Below are 24723 nucleotides of genomic sequence, written 5' to 3' on the forward strand. Positions count from 1 at the left end.
GGGGGGCGGGGAGCAAAGCTGGAAAAGAAATTCAAAACATACAGGACCCATCCAGTCCATCCCACATGACGGAGACAGACAGAAAGAGGAAATCACCAAGAGAAACTCATCAAGGCAGGGTTCAGCACAATCGGAAGCGCAGCGTGGCAAAACAGAACCATGGCCAGCGGGAATATCGCAAAGAACTCGGTGATCTGCCACTGCGTGGGCAGAAGGAAACGGCAGACGAGGATGAGGGCGACGCCGGTGAGGACCATGAGGAAGGACCACCTGAAGCGGCGGAGCACGCGAGCCATCTCGTCGACAAAACCGACCTCCTCGACCTCCTTAGCGGTCGAGCCCCATGTCATGTCGATGCCGAGGAGGTGGGCGGCGATGGCCTGCGACATGTGGATTGGGATTCCTCCGAGGAATATTGTAAACATGGGAACCCATTTGAAGTTTTCCAATACTGGTTTGTTGTCGTCAGTTATTGGCAATCCGTTTTGAAGGGAATTCTCCTTCTTTTGACCATGGACTCGATACGGATGGGGAAACTGAGGCAACCATCCTTCTAAGCACACTTACAAGCTCCCACAATGCTCTTCTGTCCCAGCCGATATCGATGCGCTGCGAGGGCGACGTTTCCCATGAAAGGAAACACGAAAAGCAGCGAGATGTAGATGGCGAAAGCGTCGAGATAAAACGACCGATACAGTCCCGAAAAGAAGCCCATGAAGAAGAAGTTGAACAGGGCAATTATCCACGCGACAGCAACCGCGTAGTACGTGCCCATGTAGCTGATGACGGTGATCTTGACCGGCAGCCGGATGTTGGGAGACAGGACGAAGCTGACAAACCGCCTAGTGAATGGCCCCTTGGTCGGCCACCGCCGCAGTGGGTTGAAAAGCAGCTCACTGCAGCCGTAGGCATACTTCTCCCAGCGCGCGAGCTCGTCGTAGACGGTCAGGCTGAGCCCCTCAGCGAAGGATTTGGCCGCGGGATCGTGCTCGGCGGCGGCCGGGATGGTGCCGGTGTACGCGACGTAGCGCAGGGTCCAGCCGGCCATCTGTAGCCGCATCGCCATGTCAAAGTCCTCAGATACATGAGATTCTGACCAGTATTTCTCGCGACCGTCTGCTTCGTCGTGGTATGCCGCCGAGTCTTGGATGGCTGACCAACGAACCAGGGCGTTGTGGCCGACGAATGGGCAGCAATCCCCTGACGCAACGGCAAAGGTTATTGCCGAGTATATCAAGTTCGCAAACCAGGCGATACTGTGCTAGGGGGATTTGCTTAGGGGTCAGCCTATGCGGTAGTGTGTTCAGACAATGGGCTTCCTATCGGCGACTTACCCATTTTCAAAGTATGAGTCTGTCAGCTGCAACACCCCTGAAGTGTACTGCAATATGGCAACGTCGGGAGACTGGTCCATCTCGGTAACACCGTCCAGAAGAAAATCGGTAGGGACCCTCGTGTCAGAATCTACAACAAGGATATAATCTCCCATTCGGATATTGCCCGAGGCCCATGTGCCGTGTGGATCCTCCGCCAGCGTCTCAGCAAGACACCTGTTGTATGCGACATTCTCCGAAGCCCAGCCCCAGATTTCCTGCGACCTGTCCACACTTGCGAGCTTCTTATCGACGCAGTTGGAGATGTGCAGCGCATGGTTCATGTTGGACGCCTTTTTGAACTTGCCACGTCGGATGAAGTATGGACTTCCAGGCCTAATTCCGTCACATTGCGCATCTATTATTGTTTCCTCACTGTCCTTCAATGGCCTTTGGAGCTGTTTAAAAATACTGCTTGATGGACGAGACGAGCCTGGTGGGTTGTGCTTTGGCCTTGCCACCCAGCCGATGTTGTGCTCATCGTAAAAGTCTCGTCGCTCTTGTGCCTTGCTCTCAGAGAGAAGCTGCATGCCGTCGTCGTTGATGAATATGCTGGCCGTGCCACCCTGCATCTCGTACGTGGAGATAGCTGTCTTCAAAGACAATACTGTTGGCTTGATAACTCCTGACAGGCCTTCGCGATAGACCGGCATCTGGATCGTAACGTGCGGTAAATGCCTACCCTTCCACGCCAATGCACTGCTCCGCGGTCGTTCTCCCGAGTAGTACTTGGAGTTGCTCTTGACAGACTCGCTTGAGCCCAGCATCAAGAAGAAGTTGGACACCAACGAGTAGAAGAAAAACTAGGGTTGATTTTTGGTCAGCGGTTGTGGATTGCAGCCCAAGGGCTACCTACTTACCAAGCTAATAAAGAGATTGATGGGCGCAATAGCCAGGAAAATAACTCTTTTCCAGTCTCCGTCAACAGTGCTGTCCCTTGCAAGCAACCTCCATCCCAAGCCCAGGGCGCTGATGCAAAGCATTAGCGATATTCCCACGATGCAGCTGCTGGTAAGATTGATTGGCCGCTCATGGGACGGCAATATATCTTCTAGATCCTGTCTGCTGCTAGCTATCGTACTGTGGTCGCCGACATCTTTTGTTCGGTGGCCTTCGCTGTCATGACCTGCCGCCATACTGTCGACCGAACGGCGCTGCTCAGACGGCCAGACAAGGGCCATGGCCTTCTTCTCAAGCCTCTTTGCGCGGTCAAAGATGGCCTTGGGATCGTCGTCCCACACAACGAGGATCTGTTTGTCCTCGATAAAGGCTGCGAAGTGATGTAGTTGACATCCTGGCAGGCCTTTGACGGATTTCAGAATCTGCACCTGTAATCCACCCTCGAGAGGCATCGAGCTTAGCTCCTGGTACTTGAGAATCTCGAAGAGCGCTCGCGTGACGATGTTGTTGACAGTCATTGCACACTATAAAGAGTTGAGTTAGATTAAACAGCCCCAAAACCTGAATTTCAGAGGGGCCATGGATATCCTATCATTCACTAACTCGAACGTTCATTTTCTTGACAGCATCAAAAATGCCGTCATCCTCATCCTTCAAAGTTGCAGGGCAGCAAGTGAAACTGTCCCTCCCAAGCTTAAGGATAACACCCTCGCCATTCCCCTCTCCATTGGTGTAACGACTTTGGAGCTGCTCCTGATAGAGCCACATGACCATCAAGGCACTTCGCGCCTGATCTACATCGCAAGGCAATCCATGCGCCCGCGAAAAAGGTCCCGTATGGCAAAACCGAGATGGTACAGAGCTAGAGCGTACACGCTGTCCACGGTCGACAGGCGATGTCTGCAGGATTGAACTCGGGGTTCCCAGATATGGGTGGATGTACATGGGATCTCTGTACTTCCAGGCCGTGAATGGCTGATTTTGCGACTTGGATCGGATCTGGTACCCCAGAGATAGCGCTGCGCTGTCCAAACGCCAGCCCCTGGACTGCTGTGCATGCGACCTTGACTGGAATTCGTCTCTTTGATGTGACCCATAAGATCTTGGGTGTCGTGATCCATCCAGCTCCTTGGGCTGGGGATTTTCGGTCTTAGGAGCGGCTTGTATGATTTGAGAGATCTCAGTTTTCTTACTATATGAAGCTATACCCGAGGCAACAAACTCGGGCTGCGAATAGCGTAAGTTCTGGGCTGGTTCCTTATAGACATGTTGACTGAAAGGCCTGTTGAACTCCTTAGGGGCTCTCGGTGGTGTTGGCGACGGCGACCCCTCTTCTGGTGCTGATGGGTCGATGCTGGATAAGGATGACCTTTTGGTGTCTAGTCCTCTCATTAGGAACCCCCGTGTTGGGCGGCTGCTGATCAAAGGGGACTGACAGAGCCTAAGCGGACGGGGTGAATCGGTCGAGCTGGATGTAACTGAACTCGGATTCTTCCGAGGCCATACGGCCGCTCCAGTTCGCGCTTGTAGTGGCCAGGACATGGTGTATTTGGGCGGCCAGGACGATACCTCGCTGTGATAGATTCCTGTGGTTCTCGTAAGTAGCTATGATCAGGGTTGAGGGGGAGGGGTGACTATGATTCCAAGCAGATATATTCAGTATACTTGCGACGCCAGCCCAAAACCCAGCAGACTCTAGATCCAGCTCACTCGAATGTCATGTATATAGATAATTCTGTGGCTGTGGCTGGAGGAAGTGCGAGTCCTGGCCTTTTATATTGACTTTTTCAAGTGAGCGCGAGGAGCACACTAGTGCTAAGATTTAGGGGTTGCATTCGAGCACCCCGAATGTGCCATTTGCCACCATGAACTTTACAAAATTAGACTGATAATGGTGATATACACGCTGATGTATCTTTTTTTTTTTTTTTTTTTTTTTTTTTTGCAACATTATAACACAAGACCGTAAACTGGTGGATCCCGTGGGTTTTGATAGCTACCTGAGTAAGTAGCACAAGTCCCTGGAGGCGAGAAGAGACAGCATAATTGGGGTCAGTATATCTTATCCCTCTATGGCTTCTAGGTGATGTGTGCTATCACTGTCAACTTGAGTTTCCTGAGAGAAGGCTAGTGAAATAATGATACTAATTCCGTTGCTCTGGTGACACAACAAAGAAAAAATACTGAAATCTGGAAAGTATTTACTAATGGTCGAGACATATGCCCCCTTGATACAGTACGCGCTAGTTGGACTACAAGCGCGCACTGGTCGAGCAAGCACATAAAATTCCCAAGTCTCATCAAGTCATACTGTAGATGAGAGGAGGATAAAAACAGGGACCAACCCCAAGATTGAATCAGGTAAAAAGGTCCGCTTAGATCGTAACATTGACCCAAAGGGCGCACCGGTATCGGAGTACACCGCTGGTACTTGATCTCGCCTTGCGTGAAGCCAGAGAGACTGACCGTCCAATCTGCAATCCCTCAAAGCACTTGCGAGGAATGGGACCATATAAAAGACATCGTGGTCACTGTGTTGGCCTCGATTTGTCCAGCGTAAAGTTAGAAAAAAAAATGCCGGTAAACTCGTGCGCCTGCATTGCTGCATGTGGCCTGAGTTGTGTGAGCTCCGTCCAGATTAGCTGCAGGTCGGCGACGTGGGAATGGACATCGACGGCAAATATCGGTACACGCCAGCGGTTCCGATATGTGATGAGAGCTGCTCAACAATGATTATAACTGATAGAAGCAAGACAGTGAGGTAGGTAGGTAGTTCACTTGATTGATTATTCGAATGCCCTTTGCCCGTGTAACAAGCTGATTTACAAAACCTGGGGGTACCTTAGGTAACTAAGGCAGGTAGATAAGTGGCTGGTATCGGACAGTGGAGGTTATGTTGGAAGCTTGGGCTGCTGGCTATACCTGCTGAAGACGTCAAAGGAGAGTTTCAGCTGCAAGCGGAAGCCGAGCTCAGGCAGTGGATGAAGCTAAAAGTCCATGGCCCCCACTATCGAATTCAAGGGCAAGTGGGGGCTTGCATGCACTGTCTGTACTGTACCTAACTGTACCACGGTCCAGTCCATCCATTACAGTACTCTATGCATCGTGGACTTCCCCATTCTTTCAAGGGCCAAGGTTCCCCCGACCTGTGGAAGCGCATAGCTGCGGTGTCTAGCTTGACACAATCTGTCGTCATTCTTTACTCACTTTATAGCTAGAAACCTCAGCTGCTTCGCCCGGCTGACAACATACTTACCTATTTCCCTCAATTCTTCACTGACTTGGTTGATTCCAGCTTGCCCCCTCCTCCCGCCTCATTTATCTAAGCCAATTGCCCTTCTTCAGCCTTCCCCAATTGACATCAACATCCCTGCTTGTACTCACCCATCCAAAGCAGCGGCAAATCAAACCAAAAAGAAAATCAAAAAAAATCAAGAGCACAAACAAACAAAGAAAGGATGGCGCTTTTTGTAGACCTCGGAGACGAAGAGTCGGAGCCGCCCCAGGATTTCCACGGCGGACACCCCGTCTGGAGGTCCGATCCCGACCAAGGCTGCCGGCCGTCCTCATCACCAAATCATCCTGCTGCCGTTGTCGGCGCAACACCGGTCGGCGACTCAATTAGGGACGTGGACGACATGGATGCGGAGCCGACGTCGCAACTCGACACAAACCCCAACCAGAACGCTACCACGAGGGCATTGGGGTGCTATCCGTATGCGGAATACCTCCCTTTTCCTTTCCCTTATTGTTTGTTGTCTTTCAGTGTGATTTTTGGATGATGCAAGTGCAATATCGTTCAGTTCTATTCTCGTACCGTACCGTATCTCGTACCGCTGTTGCAATCTTGCACCAGTTCTTTGGATAGGTGCCTAGGTATCTGTCTGCACTACCTGCCTACCAGCCGATTACTGGTGTATCATTCAAGTGCCAGAACTGCCCATCGGCCTACACTCAGACATGTGTTCCCGAATGACACTTCCCCTTGATTAAATGGAGCCAACGTTCATGGTTGTCCAAGATTAACTGAACTTGTCTGCACCAGTATTATCGTGACGATCTCCCGGTTCCTCGATCTCAATTCGCTCGATAACCTCTCGCGAACTTGCCGCCAGGTCCACGCAGACCTGTTGCAATACCGCAAAATCCTCATGATATCGGCTCTACGTTGCAGCAATGAGGAAGTCCCGGTCGATCCCGAGGAGACACTGCGGTACCGCGCTCGTGCCGGCAACTGGTACTATATGGAAGACACTAGCCGCACTAGCTATGCCGGGAAAGCGGGTAGCTGTGCGCGAGATCTCGTCTCCGAGTGCCGGCGATGCAGCACTGTAGTATGCCGGGTAAGCTCAGCAACAGCCAACCGCATGTTAAATGGATAGTCATGGTCTGGCGACCCTGAACGGGCTGGCCAAAATAGACTAACATTGGCGTTCGTCTTCGTCGGCCAGAATTGTGCCATCAAACCGCCAGCATCTGTTGTGCTTCGCGACAGACATCGGCGTCTCTGCACGGCTTGCACGAAGGCGCCCATAACCGAGCTTGTCAAGCCACCACTACAGCCGACCACACCCCTGACCTCGGAGATCATGCAGAACAAGATTTGCCATTGTGCCTCCGAGGGGGTCTGGCTTTGTCAGCCTTGCGGTAGGAGTATACGCAATTGCGATCAGGATTATAAGGCGTGAGTTTGTGCTCGTCTTTTGTTCATACCCCTTATAATTACTTACCCCTCGCGAAGAGGCTGACGCAATATCCCCGCACAGTATTTGGAAGTGGCGTGGTCAATATGGCGAACGATTGGGCGGGCTTGGCACGGGTATTGGCGATGGCGATCGTGGGGTTCCGTGCGGCCGTGAGGGCGAGTGCCACGGCGCCAAGGGTTGCGAGCACGAAACCGACTGTGACGCCGCTGACGCCGCGGCAGACAACTATTTCCTGCAGCAGCAACAGCACTCCCCACCAACCGGCAGCAGTCCTATTCTGCATCACAACAGTCACCTCGCCTGGGCCTCCGGCAGCAGCACGCCCGGGACGCCAGAATCACCGCGTAGTGGAGGCAGTAAGAGTCCGGGATATGCACGCCACGAGGTTGAGGGTATCGGTGGCCGGGTGAAAACTGTCCTCGTACGTATGGTAAAAGTCGGTGCAGGCGTTCCGGAGTGGGAAGACGAGCTGGCGCGCGGGCAGATTCTGGGACGTGAGGTCTCGGGCACCGTCAGAAGCTGGTGTGGATGGTGTCACCGGGTTGTTCCGGGGCAGAAGGACGTGGAGCGAGATTTGCAGAAGCAGTCAGGCTCACTACAGCCAGGTCTGCAGGAGAAGGCGTGGCAGCCGTCTTATTCGTCTTCATTACCACTTAGGAGTAGATAGGCGCTTGGGTACACGAGTTTGGCGTGATGCATATTTTGGAGCAAGTTATCTGAGACGGTATTTATGGTATTTAGCCGAATAATCGTGAGCATTTTTAACATTTTAGTCATTTAAACTAGTTGAACCGGTTCAATACCTCTACTAAAACGTCGAAAAGTATCCGACAAAGAAGTAGAGACGTATTCCCATTTTTGGCACACTCAGGCGCTGAAGCAGACGCCAAGGTTATGGAACCAAACTCATCGATAGGGACCTTTTATCGAAGTACAACACATCTCATGATTATATTTGATAGGCGTAACATATTACTGCGTGCATATGCTTGGTATAAATCATCATAACTATTATTCAAAGGGGTACTGCTCATGATCCACCAGAAACAAATCGACTAAAATGGAAAATGAATCATGTGATGTTTCTTGGGGTAACAATGTATTTAAAGAATGTCTTATTTTTTTTTTTAAAAAAAAAAAAGATGTCCTACGGCAACCTCACTGCCCTAAACATGTAAACGAGAAACCAAACAACGCTAACATCTACGTTAGTTCACTGCACCAAAGCAGGTCTCCATGATAATGCCGGTAATCTATGCAGGAGTAAAAAAAAATCGTCAGTTATATGCTCTTAATAACCCATGCCGTCCGGATATGCCGGAGAATGATTGATCTCAAATAAGGCTCACCTGGTAAGGATCAGCATTACTGGCGGGCCTGCGGTCCTCAAAGTAACCGTAGCCCTTTGCGGCACACTCCCGGGGGATGCGGATGCTGGCGCCGCGGTTGGCGATGCCGTAAGAGAACTCCTCGATGCTGCCCGTCTCGTGGGAGCCCGTCAGGCGCTTTTCGTTGCCCTCGCCGTAAACGGCAATATGCTCCTTATGCCTGCCCTCGAGCTTCTTAATGGCGGCCTCGATGTGCTTCATGCCGCCGTCGACGCGCATCTCCTTGGTGGAGAAGTTGCTGTGCAGGCCGGCGCCGTTCCAGTCGCCCGGGATGGGCTTGGGGTCGAACGAAACCTTGGCTCCGAATTCTTCTGCCACGCGGTGCAGGAGGAAGCGTGCTATTGAGAGGTGGTCGCCCACTGTGAGGAGGAAGAGGAAGAAGTGTTAGCGTTCGGCTGTCAAGCAGAATGAAATCTAAACAGCGGCAAAGGGGGCTCAGATCAAAGCATGGCTTACTCTCGATGCCCTCACATGGGCCGACCTGGAACTCCCATTGTGCCGGCATGACCTCGGCATTTGTTCCCGAAATCTTAACACCCGCATATAAGCACGCTTTGTAATGTGCCTCGACGATATCCCTCTGGACGACCTTGCCGGCACCAACACCGCAGTAATACGGTCCCTGGGGAGCCGGGAAGCCATTCTTGGGCCAGCCGAACGGCCTGTCCTCAAGGTTGAGGAGGGTGTATTCCTGCTCGAGGCCAAACCAAGGCTCGTGTTCGGCGTGGGCCTCCATCAGCTTGGCAGCTTCATGGCGGTGGTTGAACTTGTTCGGTGTGCCGTCCGAGTCCCAGCACTCGGCCAGGACGATGATGTTGGGCTCACCGCGGAACGGATCCGGGTAGACGGCAACGGGCTTGAGGAACACGTCCGAATTGTCGCCTCCCGCCTGGCCCGTTGAGGAGCCGTCAAAGTTCCATGTGGGCAGGTCCTTGGGCTCATATTTTTGTTCCTTGAGGGTCTGGTTGTGGGAAAAGTGGACAGCAAGATGTCAGCCGGGGAATTCAAGTCCGATGTTGTTCTCACAAAGAAGCAGGTGACGGCATAATTCAGGGTCTTTGGGCCAAGAATTGTTATGACTCTTGGTCAATGTTAAGAATGGAGCTACCTCCGGGGCACAACGCTATCAAGGTGTAGAGATGAAGAAGACACCAAGACCTTGTCTTGGTCTAGATTGTTTATGTATGACGTGCTGAAATTTTCTTAGGTGTGTCGGGGTCTGAGCGATGAGTCCGAGGGGGACAAAATGCTCCCATCGCCCGGTTCACCGTCAAGACAAACTTGATGTGGGTTGCCATCTCGGCGTGCAAGACCGGGGGATGACGGCGTTTAAGTGGGGAACTTTAGGTAATGGGAATGCCGGGGTATTCCACTCGGTTTTCAGCGGCGATACTCGGATCTGACTGTAAAAGTCTCTGCTGCAAAGCCGCCGCTGATATAATATAGAGAAAGAAGAAGAAGAAAAAAGGCGAAGCGTGATATAGCTCAAGAGTTTGGAAAGGCACAATACAAGAGAAGGAGCATTTTGCTCCATCTCCAGATCAGCCCATCTCTGAAGACTGGCATGGACGTTTTTTGTGAAGGTCAAGGCGGAGACGCGAAATATTTATCGCCTCACACCCCACAACTTGTGGAATTGTTCTCGAAATGGTAACGGGGTAGGGTGTATAAATGCAGCGTAGGAACTGGGTCCTTGATCATATTTTCAAAAGGGTAAAAGATAGCGGAACGAGAACTTGACTCACCCTTGATTTTGAGCGGACGCCACCTTCACTGTCAATCCAGACGTACTCTGCCATAATGGAGCCCTTTTGGTCCAGTGACATGTATTTTGCCAACTGACAGACGATTTCGGGCCCATGTTAGCCACTGGACCCTGGAGCTAGACTCTGCTAGGGGATAATCATGATGTTTGATGGGCCAACTTACATTTTGGACATATGATACCTGTTGTGTCGCCATTTTTGCGGGACGGTCTGAATGTCTCAGAGATATAATAAAGTTGTAATATGGAGCGAGGAGGATGGTTGCTTCTAGCGGCTGGCGTCAGGTAAAGTGTTGGCGATCGTTTGGTTTTGTGAGATCTATACTTGAGATGATGTAGTAGTAGGTGAGGGTATTTGGGCCAAAATATAGTAAGCCAATTGCTTTGGATAATAAGACTGACTGGATGGTATTTGCAGATTCTTAATACAGAAGATGATTCAGAAAATACCATGTTAGGGGAAAGGGAACCCAAGGCTTTTATACGTACGGCAAATATTGTCTCTCACACGACCCTTTCAAGACCCTGTCATGAATCCCCACGCCAAGAACTAAGACTGGAAGAAGACATGCAGAACCAGAAAAGTCCAAACCTGCACTATGCAAATCCACATTCAGGCTGAGCCTCCAAGCAACAGTGTTGCCATGCAAGGTCCGATTTGTGGCTGAGTTGGACTGGCGATACTGAAATACTCCAATCCGAGTGGCCAAACCACGATTAGTATTAACAAACTGTGGATATTCAATTGCAAGTACAGTCTGGGTTTTCTGGTGGAGATTCCAAGATCTTGAATGGCTTCTTTCTGGCCCTTTCCCCCGCTGCTATTCACTCTCTCCCGTACAGTACTGTAGGCTGTTGCCATCGAAACCGTTTCGGGCCCAAGGGTCGGGTCAGAGTAAGGAAGGCGTCGACAAACAATCTGATGTAACCATCTTTCCCCGGACGGATGGGCTTTCACTTCATTTAGAAACTTTGCCAGTCGCCTTGACGCCTTGCGCCTAGGAATTCCGGCTTGGCGCTCTGTCACGAGCAGCCATGGCATCCGATAACAATGGACTGATTCCAACATTGCCGAAGCGGCTTTCCCTTATCTTTTGAGATTATTGTGGTCCGTGACGTGAACTGCAACTAGTGCTATTGCTGTTTTTTTTCTCCCTCTTGGTAGAGTGTACGGTAGAGATAATCTACAAAGAAACTGCGGAAATAGTAACGTTGGGCTCCACATCTCCGACCCCCCTAAAGTCCGGCCCCCTTGAAAAATGTAACGACGAAATACCCCTTTTATAAACCGATTTAAATGTAAAACTATCAACGCACAATAATACAATCATTGTCAGGCTCTCCCGGTTCGCTAACCTCTTCTCCATCGTTCAAAGCTTCTAAACAGTCCCTATTATTTTCCTGTGCTTCATAAACGTTTTTTTTGCTGACCAAAAGCTCGTTGGGATCCGGAATTACCCTTTTCCTTTTGACCGGCCGTACCGCCTCCAATTTTGCGTTTAACAAACTGATTTTTTGCTGAGCTTCAGCCAATAAGATATCCTTGGTTTCGAAGCTTTTTTGGACTTTTGCAAACAAAAGCCGTGAAGTGGCGTTACTTTTTTCGGACCGGGAAATTTCCTGTAGTTGAAGTCGAATATCTCGGGTCGTTTTAGGGGTTTTCCAAATAAGTAAAGACTGGTCGTTAATTTTTTGGGTTGGGCTTTCAGGTGTTTTATCCCTTTGGAAGCCGTTATTTTTACCTTTTTCGACGTTGGCGTTGCTATTTTCTAACAAAAAAGGGTTTAAAAGTGGTTTTGCCAAGTTCACCGGCCATAACCCCGTCGTACGCCAACCAGATTGAATGGTTTTTGCTATAAATGCTTTTGATCTGGCTTTTCGATAGCAAAGTAGAAAGTTTCGTTTCCCAACAACCGTTGAACAGCAAAACTGGTTTACAAATCCCAGGTGACGTCGATAAGCTTCCTTTAACGGCCCAAAAACCGATAAATCCAACGGTTGAAGAACGTGTGACGAATGAGGGGGTAAATATAGGAGTTGAATATTGTTTTGCAAGCAAAGAAGCATAAATTCGTCCGTTATATGTGATCCATGGCCATCCAGAACTAATAACCGCTTTTCAGGGGTTAAAGGTTGGGTATACGGAATAAACACCTTTTTTAACCATTCGATACCTGTTTCATTATTTGTCCACCCGTTTTCGGTTGCATGAAATTGCCAGGTATCGAAAGGACTTAAATCAGCTGGAAACCATTGTTGCTGTACGTTTTTCCCCTTAAATATAACGAGGGGAGGTATAACAGCCCCCGTAGCTGATACACATTCGATTATGCTCGTCCAACCCCGCGTTCCAGGCTCTTTTCGCTGTAATGGCCGGATTTTATTACGCCCTAACACCAGGCCATTAGATCCTTTGCCTTCCATTATACCTGTTTCGTCCATATTCCAACGGTTGGCCGGTTTTATAGTATCGACAACGGGATTTTTCAAATAGGACCACCAAGATTTAATTACCTCGGTTGTAGCCCCATTAACCCGGGCATTTTCTATTCGCCGGGGTCTTTGGGTTTTCAAAATTGGATATCGGGCTATAAAACGGCTAACCCAATGTTTCCCAAGGCTTTTTCTTTCTCCGGCGGCCTGAAGAATTCGTTCCGCAAAATAGCGTAGTTCTTGATGCGTTGGCGGAAGGCCTAACGCGGCCTGCGCAAGTACCCAATCTGCCAAATAGGTTTCCTGCTCCTGTGAAAGCCTTTGACAAAATCTTTTCGCTTGTTGAATTGACTGGGCCCCCTTTAAACGATCGTGAAGGGTACTCCGAGGAATACCCCATTTTTGCGAGGTTTTGTGAACTGATTTGCCATTTCTTATGTCAGAAATGGCAGCAAGAAGCTGATTTTCAGTGTACTGTTTCATTGGAAAGTTTGGAGCAAGAATCTTCAAAAATCAAGTTCTAAAGTGAAAAATTCGTCTAGATATTTATAAAATAAAACAAAGGGTTGATGTGGCTGAGTAGATATTTTTAGGGGCCGGACTTTAGGGGGGTCGGAGATGTGGAGCCCAACGTTAAGAAAAAAAAAACATACATCGAAGGCTATGACGCTCAGACGCAGGGATCGGCCCAGTTTCGTGGGGCAAGGCCCCTCTCATTGGTTGGGCCCAACAGCTCGTGTCCATTTCGGGGTTCTATATGACGTTACTTGGACAATTCATTTTCCTCGGCAGTACGTCCATTTCATTCAACAAGGACAAACAAATCGTCAACGCAAGTACAGATTAGGCAGGGCTGACACTGAGCCCAGGCCAGGGCCTCCTCAGTAGCAGATCATCAAGATAAGCATCGTCTGTTCATATCAATGTGCGCCATCAGGTGTCACCGGATCTATATAGATTCACAAGGACCTGATGCCTTTTTGTGGGGGTCGCGACACCCACGATGGCAAATGCCGCCCTCGTTTGACAGTTCCGTTTGCCGTGTCATATTCCCCGTCCATTTGCTATCAGGGTCCCTGGTGTCCACTTGAGATATGGCCGCCCCTGAGTATGAGGTAACAAGTACGAAACCATCTGACATAAGTTACAACTAGACATTGCCTTGGCTCTCAAATAACAGCCCAAGTGTGGACATCCTTTCTATATCATGGCGTTCTGACTGGTTGTTTGTGAAGCCAGAGGACTATTCCCACAGTGGGAGACGAACTGTGAGCAGTCCACTGTGGGACCAGTCTTGCAGTATAGTAGCTTGAGTACTGCAGATCAGTGGGCAACGAAGCTAATGATTGGTTGTTAACAGATACTGTATCTCATAAAAAGAGTATCATCAGGCACAACAAGTTCTTGTTGGCCTTGGTCAATTTGAAGCAAAAACATTCCAACTTTGCATACGAAATCGCAGCCACAATTTCTTCGAGCAAAGTTCGATGGGGGGTTTTTTTTTGCGTACATCATTGAAAATAGTGTCAGAATTGACCAGTACCACCAAGTGATTACTCAGTCTGCAATGTTCCAAACAATGGTGATGATTTTGGACAGACAATGAGATCTACCTCATCACTGAACTCTTCAATAGGATCACCGTAGTAGTTCGGAAGGTGACGGATGCTGGTTCTCTCGTGGTTCTTCATACGCAGTTTATCACCTCGAGATCTTCCCTTTCGACCGCGCCCAATGGTAACAATAGCCGGTTTAGGTGTCATAGAGACCGACTGAGTTGCACGCTTGCCGATAAATAACTTCGGAGCTGCGAACTTGAACGCAGAACTTTGAACCTCAGAAGAACTTGACTGCGCCGGCTCGGCGACAACAGAGCTAATGTCATAGCCTGAGGCTGGCCCACGAATCAATGGCTTTTGTATAAGGTGAATGGTTGAGGCCGGAGCATTACCTCTTATGCTGGCGTCAGACATCGCCTCGAACTCCTGGTGACCGCCATCACCTTGTACCGAATGGCTTTCATTTGCCAAAGAATTCAGCTTGGTATAGAACGACGGCCTAGAGTGCTTCTGCCCATGGTTTTCAGGGTTACTATCCGAGTTATAAGTGGAGATAGATCTGTTGGTCTGCATGCTGGCGGAGGGCCGACATTCCCTTATTTCCTCGGAAAAGGCGCTATCAAGAGGCACCGGATCAGGCTCCGTCGAGGAGTATATTGAGCCATGTGTTGCTATATGGCTCGCCGCGGTTCTGACGGAGGGTACAGCTGCTCCCAGCGGGTTCCTGAAGACGAGTGCCTCATGCGAATCTTCTGCGGAGGGAGCTTTCTTCAACCTACTGCATTGAATGGCTTGTGCTGCATAAAGCCGGGCATCGTGAACAGCTTGTTGATTGAAGCTACTATCACTATCCTCTGAAGACAAGAATGACTTGATCCAAGCATCGTATTCACTCTTGCGATCGTTGATAAGAGGTCTTTGTAGGCTAGCAGGCTCCGAAGCGAGAGGCAGCACTATTTGTCGACAGTCGAGTAAAGCAGACGTTTGTTGCTCTTCTCTCTCTAAGGACGCAGGGATTGCTCGATGCCCCAACCCTGGGCTAATTTGAATGGAAATTGACGGCTCATTGGTTTCCTGGGCCCCATTAGGCTGGGCCTCTGGAGAGCGTCTCGGTTCCAATATTGAGAGCCCAGGTGAGGGTGCAGCCGTTGCCTCGGATGACAAACCTGGGGTGTTTCCCTGCTCAGCCCGCAAAGTCCGATGCTGAGAAGCTTGAGATGTCACAAGATCCCGATTTTCACCTTCGCAAGCTCTAGTTTCCGTGCAATGTTCTTGAGGCGAAGCTATATTGAAACCGTCTGCGCTTACACCTGGACTCACATTCAATCCCGCGAGTCTGGGCGGCCTCGACGCATCAGTAGACAGTCCGCTGTCAGATGGGCACATTAACTGCACCCATTTGTTGTTTTCTTCCTGCAGCTCGTGAAAAACAGCCGGTTGAGCCCGGCCGACCTGGGCTATCAGACTGTCGTCAGCATCTGAGTTTGGTGACCAACTTCTTAGAAGTGGATCCAAAATGATATTGTGCATTCGGCATGGAATAGGTTGCAGAATCCTCGGGGATGGGGATGAGGAGTTCGCCCCGAGCTTCACACCACGACGGGAATACGTCTTGCCGCCGTTGAGGTTTGTGGATGTCGAGTGTTGACTTCTAGATCTTGCATGGCGGACACGGCTGGAGCGGGACTCGCGCGCTGTAACACACCGCATAAGCAGGAAAACCGGCAGTGGGGAGTTGCTAACGTACCAGAAGAAGACATAGAGTGGCCACTGTTGGTTCGATGCCCGCTGCTATGGCGAGAAGACGCTGTTGCGTCACAGTTTTTGGATATTGGCCGGACTGTCGCAGAGCTCCCACCAATGCGCATATCCTGGCTACCAATCCTGATGCGGATAGAATCCGGCTTTGGCGGAGTCCCGACAGGAAGACGTTTGCCCTTCACCAGTGCATCGTATCGTTCGCCCAAGATATGGCGCATTGGCACCTGCGGACGCTGGCGGCGATATTCTTTTCTGGATTGAGGGGGTGAACGGCTATTTTGCTTGCGTTGACTAGATTGCAGGTGGGCCGACTTCTGCAATTCTAAACCCGTCCAATCCTGAATGTTAAGCAGCCTCTGCCGTTTTGCTGCAGATCCCTGAACATGCACTGGTAATAGGTCAAACGATGTTAGGTTGAGAGAATGTTCGGCTTCTGTAGTGACCCCAGGAGGATCCCGGAATTGTGTTTCTGAGGCCCTTGTGCGTTTTTGACCTCGGCCGGCCTCATTCAAGACAAGCGGCTCAGGTCTTTGACCATGCCGACCCCGGTGGTCTGTAGGCGATCTGATCTCATCGCGGATGGATTTTGGGGAGTCTTTTTGGTAGTTGAAGTATCCGGACCTCACCTTGGCAAAATGTTGCTTCTGTCGTTGGAGCAACTCCTTGCAACGGCCACCTCGGGAGTGCCGAGCTAGATTGCCTTCCGTCCAGTTCATGGGATGTCTGGTAGCCGTGCTTGAGCCGCTATAGAATGATCGCAGAGCTGGATATTCGTACAAAGACTAGCTAAATTCTTCCTGAAGATACAGCCTTATCTTCTGCACCAGAACATGATTGATTGTTCAGATGCTGCTGACCAGGCGAAGTAAAGCAGGCAGATGATAGTAACATGCACCCAGAATCCGACATGGATTTGAGGGGGAAGGACGTTATGCAGATTTGGTCTTCCCAGTGGTAGAAAATCTGAGGCCAAATGAATCGCGCTCATTAGGTAGGTAGCGTATAGGTAGAGATGATGAGGAAGGAGAAAAAAAAAGACCATTCTTCTTGTCTTGTTGGAGATACCGAAACAGCTTCAACAATATCGAGGTTGTAAGGAAACTACGATAATGAACGTACTTTGGCAGAAGGTTGCACCTGCCACCTGGAGGAGTACCTACCGCAAACCTGATTGATTGATTTTGCCTGGAAAACGGCCTGCTCAAATCCGGGTTAATTCTATTAGATAGAATTGACTTTTGGTAACTGCCTTGCGCCTCAACTTTGGAAACCCTCCAATTGCAAACCTAATTGAAAGGCACTTTTCGATGACTCGTGATGCATCTTGCGGCATTGCGCGTCTGGACAAGACACAAGAAAACAACCTGCTTGCTTTTTCTGAGATGTGGATGAAGGGACGGGAGACCTCCCGAAACGCCTCAGGGCAGTGCGCCGCTGCCGCCGGCATTTTGCGAATGTTGTCGTACCGTACACTAAATAAAGCCCAGATCGAGCTACCCACCGGTTACTTTTTCAATTCTTGGGAGCGGTGGACCCAATCATTTTGGAATGCGCGACAACATATGGAGGTAAACATTCAGCCACCACCATCCAACTCGCGACTGGGTTCTATTGGTAAATGCGACACGCGAAAACACAAAACAAACGCCGGTTGAAGCGCGCAACTGGGCCAACGGACGGGCCCTTGAAGAGTCTCTGGCCCAATCATGCTGCAGTTAACCCCGGCTGCTAACCCCTGACACTTCCCGCTCGGCGTGGCTCCTGGCCAGTCGGACGCGTCGAGACCCAGCTTCCAATTCAAAAGGCGTCGCATGTTGTTCACCCAAGCCTCACCCACCAAAACAAAACAAACAACGACCTACCCCTCGCATCAGACATGCTATGGTACATACTGACCCCAGCAAAACTTGCCCAGAAAACCAGCAGATAATTACGCGACGAGCTTGCTAAAAGTGCATCTTCTGACCCTCATCAGCAACGAAAAAGTGTACACACTATGCGCGGTCTCAAATTCATATTGTCAGGGATAACCGCTGGACTAGAACTAGATAGAACAGACTAATAAAAAGAATCTACATCAAGTAAGCTAACTGCCATTATCGGGAGATGGTAGGGCAGACAGGCGTAATTACAACATCGTGAACCCCTCCCTCCCCTTTGAGGTTTGTTTGTTGATGAGGCGCGCCACTACCCGCCCTCTTCCGGGCCTGGGGTTCCGTCTACCAGCGAATGCAGAAACAAATTGTTTGTGTTGTTCATCTCTCCTAGTCGTGAACTTTGATGCTACGGGGGTCTGTCTTGACAAGGTGGAGATTCAAGTGCACGTTCGGTCATTCAGCCCAGCCTCCCGATGCTTACGCAAATCGATCCATATGTTTGAGTGCGAGTGCTTTTCTTTCAATTGGCGGGGAATTAGGTCAATGCTGTGATTGAACTAGGTAAGGTAGTCACCGAAGTATTCAAACTAAAGATGGCATAATAGGATTACCGTTTTGAGTTATAAAATGTAAGATGAGGGTCAAAAATACACTTACTCACCTAAATTATCATAATAATCATGGGGTTGGCCTCGAGGATCTGCATCGTCAACAGGGAGGAGCTCGGCACCCAGCCCACCGTGTCTTTTGGGCAATGTAGTGGCGGGTAGTGGATCCCTTGTGTTTTGGCGGCCAAGCAGGCAAGACACGCTTGCTGTACAATCGCGCTAGCCGGATAAAGTTAGCGCCCTCCTCGCAGTCGCGCCTGCTTCCCAGCTTTCCCCAATCCCGTGCCCAGTGCCCCGTCGCTTTATCCAACTCCCGCCGCCATCGTCGAATTGCCTACACCTCTCAAAACAACATCGCCACATGCAACAACGTGCATCGCAACAAACTTCGACCTCGCCGTTTTCCTACCTGCCTAGCACACATATGGCCTAGATACCTAAGATTTGCTTCCTCAAGGCTTCAAAGTGCTACTATTGTCCTCGCCCCGACGACATCGGAATACCAACGAATTCTCCGACCGTTGCATCCTGGACCTGGACCACCTCCGATCGAGCTGGAAACGATGTACATGCGATAGGAGCTAGACAAGACCGGGACAACGATAGTCGCGCACCGCACACAGCAACAATACGATCATTCATCTCCTACAATACTTAGGAATAAGGCAACCACGCCCCCGACCCTGGATTTTTTTTTTTAGATCGCTCTCAGCACATGTACCACAGGTCGGCGTGGATTACAGAGCTCTGAACTCGCATCGACGATATCGTTAGCCTAGCAGCATTATCAGCCAATCGACCAGAATACTTCCCCTGATACCACCGAACCGAACACGTTTGCCCTCACGATGGGCGTCAATGGAGATGCCGCAGTCAGCTTAGGCTTGGCTTCGTCGTCTAAACGCACAGTCCGAGCCTCCAACAGTCCCGCTGTCGGGGCCAGGGCTAGCACTCCCCCGCCTGCCATCGACCGTAATCATTTTGATGGCGGGAATCATCGGGACTCTCAAGGCGGGCGTAGGGGCCGCAATGGGGCGAGGTTGAGTGATGCCAGCAGTCACGACCTGGATCTAGACGCAGCGAACCACGCCCTTCGCAGGGAAGTCTTGAGTCGGCAGTCAAGAGAAACGACGCCAAATGGGAGTCCGCATAGGAAGCGACAGCGTATTACAGGCGATAGGTACGCTCCATGCTTCGGTGGCAACACTTGGGAATGCAGGTCAGATGCTGATGTTATGTTGATTCAGGTTTATTCCAACTCGCTCTGGACAAGACCTACATGCCAGTTTCAATCTTCTTCATGAGGACGGTTCACCTGCAACACCATCCAAACAAAAGAAGCGCACTCCCCATGGCGAATTACATTTTCAGAAAAGTAGGTACTCCATCACATCCCACTCATCATCTGGTTTTTGGCACTAACACTCGTTGAATAGCCGAGGAGGCAAACCGTACCTATTCCACCCTACTACGTGCTGAGATCTTTGAGAACTCTGTCCCTCAGGCAGCAACAGCGCTTTCTCCAGACCAGGCATCTTCAAGAGGTTCCAATGTGCACCACGGCACGAGAGCCCAGACACCCCCGCACAATCCGCCACCACTACCTGCCTCCCTGACACCATCAACTCCTCACAAAAACCTTTTTTCATACATGTCACCTCGACATCACAGCAGTCTTGGTGGACATCCTACTCCGAACCGCACTCCACAAAGTAGGCACGGGCCCAACATGGACACGCGGGCCGAAATATACAGCTTGTCACCGGTAAGATTCGGCAGCCAACAAATGTTGCTGAGTCCCCGCAGGCAGCCCAGGGCCGTCAGTAAGGTACCATATAAAGTCCTTGACGCGCCCGATCTAGCAGACGACTTTTATCTCAACCTGGTCGACTGGGGCAGTGCAAATGTCCTCGGCGTGGGACTTGGTTCAAGCGTTTATATGTGGAACGCGCAGACAAGTCGCGTCAACAAGCTGTGCACTCTAGAAGACGACACTGTCACTAGCGTATCTTGGATACAAAAAGGTACGCATATTGCCATTGGAACTGGCAAGGGCCTCGTTCAGATTTGGGATGCCGAAAAGTCTAGGAGGTTAAGGACCATGACTGGCCATACTGCGCGAGTCGGGTCACTGGCCTGGAACACGCACATTCTTACCTCAGGCTCCCGGGACCGGTTAATATACCACCGCGATGTGCGAGCACCGGACCAGTGGATGAGGAAACTTGTTGGTCACAAACAGGAAGTTTGCGGCCTCAAGTGGAACTGCGAAGACGGGCAACTGGCCAGCGGAGGAAACGACAATAAACTCATGGTGTGGGACAGGCTTTCAGACACACCCCTCTGGAAGTTTTCAGACCATACAGCAGCGGTCAAGGCAATCGCGTGGTCCCCTCACCAGCGAGGGCTGTTGGCTTCGGGCGGTGGTACGGCCGATCGGCGAATTATATTTCACGATACGCTACGCGGGACGGTCGTGAATGAGATTGACACGGGTAGCCAGGTATGCAATATTGCCTGGTCTAAAAACTCAAACGAGATCGTGTCTACGCACGGTTACTCCCAGAATCAAATAGTAGTCTGGAAGTATCCTAGCATGACGCAAGTCGCCAGCCTTACGGGCCACACGTATAGAGTACTGTACTTGGCGATGAGCCCCGATGGAAGGGTAGTGGTCACTGGTGCGGGCGACGAGACATTACGATTCTGGAATCTATTTGGGAGGAGACCAGGAGCAAGAGAGGACAACGACAGCGGGGGACGATTGTCAGACTGGGGCATCATACGCTGATTATCACGAAGCGGCGGCATGTGTCCACGGTCAGGTAGTGTGACGGGATGCAAGGAGAATTTCCTCTACTTGCTATCATTTTGTTTTCAGCCATTATTTTTTTTCTTAAACAGCTTGCTGTCGCGGCTGTGTAAGCATCGTCTCACTTTGTTTTCTGAGATCAGATGAGATACCATTAGTCTAGTACCGGACGGAAGCATACATAGCGTTGCTTTATACCATGTTTCTTTACATTCATTTTTACAACCTTCCATGCGACCTCTTCTGTGATATGAGTGTAACTTGCAGTATATGGAGTATGCCAGGATTAAAGCTAACTTGAACAACCGGTTTCCTTAGGTCTGGCAGAGAACAAGTGGTGCGTCAAGTCCAACACAATCCTGACCTGACAATTTGAAGCATGGAGGTGTTTACCTGCCAGGCATGCCATCTTCTTTCCGTCAAGCGTTGGTCCTTTACGTCCGCATGTAAACCCTTTTGATATCAGAGAGCAAACCATCATGGCTCCCAACGTCTGCAGAGAAGCGTCACGAGAAATAAGTTGAAGCAAGATATTGGGTATATTGTAAAAGACCTGAATAATAATGAAGCTCCGATAGTCCATATTTAATTGCGATACCAAATAACCTAGGAATCTCCAGTGTCACGACAACCTTGCAAAGAGGACCGGCAACCATTATTGAAGTCACAGGTCCAAATGTCACCGGCTTATCGAGGGTGTTAAAAGATGGTGGAACCATCTCAAGCGAAAGTATTGGAGCTCATAAAGGAAAGCCAAATCAGACGCCAATGCCAGTCAAAATAACGCACAGTCAAACGCCCTTTAAGCGAAAAATGAAACAGAGCTGAACAAATCAAACCCCAAATACAGCAACCATACATCACTTCCGCTCACGAGCGACGTCTTTCGCACTGCTATCCACACCCGTTGCCAAAATCTCCGCATCACCACTGAGCAACGAAATAGAGTTGACGGAATCGCGAGGACGCCTCTTGGTCGCCTCGGGTGACAACAGCGCCTCATCCTCGGCTTCGTCTGCCGACTCATGGCTGGGTCCCATGCTGGGGCTACCCATTGAGCTGCCGAGATCAGGATGGCTTTGCCACTTGGCCACCTCAGCCCTCATCGCCTCAAGCTCCTTCTGGAACCGCTTCCCAAAGACATCTATGTAGTAGGTGGCACCGTTGTATACGGACCAGGCAAAGACAAACATCAGGAAGCTGGCGGACGCGTAGCGGCTGTAGAACCAGATCGGACAGGGAAGCATCGTCAGAACGGCGTATGAGTATTGTATCAACATGAATGCCGGTTCCTGGAGCACGTCTGGCAGCCCTAAAACAATGCGCCCAATCCAGGTTTTGGAGTATGACTTGCGCAGCCAGGTGAAGGATGTTGGCCGACCGGCGGCAATCTTTTCGCGCCTCCTCACAGTGATGAAGAAGTAGTAAGACAACTGCCAAACTGCATAGGGGATAGTTGACCAGCTGAGCATGGAGATGACATTGGCATAAGCAGTGGGAGAGCCGGGAGGTGAGTGTCTGATCAGGTACACCGCTGGAAACATCTTCTCTTGAAGTTCCTTGTCGATAAGATGGACCATGCAATGCAGTGTTGCGCACGGCATTATGTGGATGAATAGCGAGGTGACCTTGTCGAAGCTGTGGAAGACGAGACTGTTGCGCCACATGACAATAGCCACCGCATTGTTGCCAAAAGCCAGACAGTAAACAGCGGTGAACAGCCGTTTAGAGTTGGGGAAGAACCATATGCTCAAGACCAGGAGGAAGTTGACAAAGTAGCACAAGTCGGCAAGAAAGTAGTGGTACCCCCTACGATGGTAGGTGTAGTACCTGATGGGCAGGAAATAAAAGATCTGCAGCGTGTACCACCAGTGCATGTACTCAGGCAAGCCACCCATTAGGTAGCCGCTGATGAAAATGTTCATGACGCCGCAGATAAACGAGACCTTTTCGCGGGCCGTCACGACCTTGGTGTCATTCCATCGCCGGCCGAGCTTCTCTACACTGTCTCGCATGCGCTTCCTGTAGCGGTCAAGCTGTTCATCGGCTGGTATGCGTTGCCGCCATTCTTCGACCATGCGATCCCGTGCAACCTGCCCTCGGGCTCTTATGGCCTGCCGCGACTTGCTCAAGCCCTTTTGAATCTTGCCGAGTTGAAGTTCGAGTTGGTGGGGAAGAGCGAAGTTATCGAGCAAGTCAAGGACCGTAAGACGGTCCAGGGGCGGGAGAGCCTCCCAGTCCTCCTGATACGAGCTACTACCGGAGAAAGATGGGTTGCGCGACAGCCTAGGGCTTTTCGGAGTGGTTGCGCTAAGGGTAGGCGTTTCGGGAAGAATGGCACAAGTCTCTTCTGCATTGTCGTGTGGAGATGAAGAATCTGGGTGAGACCGTGAAGGAGATGCAGTGCTGTCCTCTGGCGTCATGACGGGTTCGCTGTCGGACGTCAGAGTCGTCGTCGACTTGGATTTCGGAATGGGCGCGGGCTTCATGTCCGGATCCGCCATGACGTCGTGGAAGTGCGTCGGCAGTGTTGCGTCGGAAATCTGGCGTTACTGTGGACAAACATAGGATTAGCACTTCCGCAGTAGCGGTTGTAGCCCCAAGATTTCTCTCTGATAGAACTACCAACTCAGGAGAATATTCAACAAAATCAAATATCACCGCCTCTGTGCAATAGTTGCGGAGAGTGCGGAACGGAAAACAGGGGTCCACTAAAAGTATCTTCAGGGTCATGAATGAAGCTGCTAGTGTTGCAACACATTTAACAACGTACCTTTGAATTCTCTAAGGGTAGATGGTGACAGGTACAGTAGAATACGAAAGAGTATGAGACCGTAAGATCGTTTTTGAATGATTTAACATCGGCTGAAACCACGAGTGCTGGTACATATGCAAGTGTCGACTGGAGTCTAGTCTAGACCGTAGAGTTTGTTGGGCAAGATGGACGCTTGATGTAGGTCGGGGGAGTCAACGGTGTGGAGGAATGCAGCTTGGCGCTTTATCAGGGTTCTCCTGCAAGACACCCTTTTTGGCGTTTGCAACCTAGCTGCACTCGTAGTTATAGCTAGCCCAGGTAATGTGTTTGGGGAGTCCTTAAAGATTTCAGATTTAAGGATCTCAAAAGGGCCAGATGATTCGAGCCAAAGTTGGTGCGAGCGCAGTGGCCAGGTGACGTGGTAAAAATGAAGCTACTTCAAAAGCGAGGAGGGAATGGATGCTTGTGACAGGGGCTTGGGCGTCTTCGGCCACGCTTCGCTACAATCGTCGCTGGGAAGGAAATGCATGTGCACAGCGTGTATTCTGGTTGGTCCAGATAAAAAAAACTACCACAACGTTCCGGAAACAAAATTGGAAAAACGTGACATCTTTAAGGTTCTGTTAATAAATATCTTCTCAGTGGCTTATGGGACAGTTAATGCCAAACCAGTTCCTCGGGGAGGTTCGAGAAATCGTGTCCTCGTGGACGAACCCTAGCAGATGTCTTTCACATGGTGATGAGATCATTCATCCAAATTCCACTTGCAGCAAGCAAGATCCAAGG

At 50.3% G+C, this 24723-nt stretch overlaps 6 protein-coding genes across 6 annotated transcripts; 2 read left to right on the plus strand and 4 right to left on the minus strand.

Moving 5' to 3' along the window:
- Positions 1-92: 92 nt before the first annotated feature.
- Positions 93-3665, minus strand: MGG_06886 (uncharacterized protein; the record flags this gene model as incomplete). The annotated part of the gene is made up of 6 exons (XM_003709568.1): positions 93-451; positions 568-1256; positions 1335-2176; positions 2234-2277; positions 2455-2797; positions 3147-3665. 6 exons carry the CDS (start codon positions 3663-3665, stop codon positions 93-95), a joined length of 2796 nt encoding a protein of 931 aa, XP_003709616.1.
- Positions 3666-5345: 1680 nt separating this feature from the next.
- Positions 5346-7839, plus strand: MGG_06887 (uncharacterized protein). Its single transcript, XM_003709569.1, has 4 exons — positions 5346-5988; positions 6319-6616; positions 6725-6957; positions 7040-7839. Exons 1-4 carry the CDS (start codon positions 5732-5734, stop codon positions 7644-7646), a joined length of 1395 nt encoding a protein of 464 aa, XP_003709617.1. The 5' UTR covers positions 5346-5731; the 3' UTR covers positions 7647-7839.
- Positions 7840-7905: 66 nt separating this feature from the next.
- MGG_06888 (glutamine synthetase) lies at positions 7906-10673 on the minus strand. The gene is made up of 5 exons (XM_003709570.1): positions 10297-10673; positions 10113-10205; positions 8824-9328; positions 8329-8726; positions 7906-8232 (listed from the first exon to the last, which is right to left on the minus strand). Exons 1-5 carry the CDS (start codon positions 10327-10329, stop codon positions 8188-8190), a joined length of 1074 nt encoding a protein of 357 aa, XP_003709618.1. The 5' UTR covers positions 10330-10673; the 3' UTR covers positions 7906-8187.
- Positions 10674-14118: 3445 nt separating this feature from the next.
- Positions 14119-16103, minus strand: MGG_06891 (uncharacterized protein; the record flags this gene model as incomplete). The annotated part of the gene is made up of 2 exons (XM_003709571.1): positions 14119-15077; positions 15872-16103. The coding sequence occupies 2 exons, from the start codon at positions 16101-16103 to the stop codon at positions 14119-14121; spliced, it is 1191 nt and encodes a 396-aa protein (XP_003709619.1).
- A 2591-nt stretch (positions 16104-18694) lies between these two features.
- On the plus strand, positions 18695-21420 carry MGG_06892 (WD repeat-containing protein srw1). Its single transcript, XM_003709572.1, has 3 exons — positions 18695-19550; positions 19618-19745; positions 19807-21420. Exons 1-3 carry the CDS (start codon positions 19219-19221, stop codon positions 21159-21161), a joined length of 1815 nt encoding a protein of 604 aa, XP_003709620.1. The 5' UTR covers positions 18695-19218; the 3' UTR covers positions 21162-21420.
- Positions 21421-21717: 297 nt separating this feature from the next.
- Positions 21718-24684, minus strand: MGG_06893 (uncharacterized protein). The gene is made up of 2 exons (XM_003709573.1): positions 23956-24684; positions 21718-23734 (listed from the first exon to the last, which is right to left on the minus strand). The coding sequence occupies exon 2, from the start codon at positions 23684-23686 to the stop codon at positions 22043-22045; it is 1644 nt and encodes a 547-aa protein (XP_003709621.1). The 5' UTR covers positions 23687-23734; positions 23956-24684; the 3' UTR covers positions 21718-22042.
- Between the last annotated feature and the right edge of the window lie 39 nt (positions 24685-24723).

Source organism: Pyricularia oryzae, chromosome 1, assembly GCF_000002495.2.
Source record: "Pyricularia oryzae 70-15 chromosome 1, whole genome shotgun sequence".
NCBI lineage: Eukaryota > Fungi > Ascomycota > Sordariomycetes > Magnaporthales > Pyriculariaceae > Pyricularia > Pyricularia oryzae.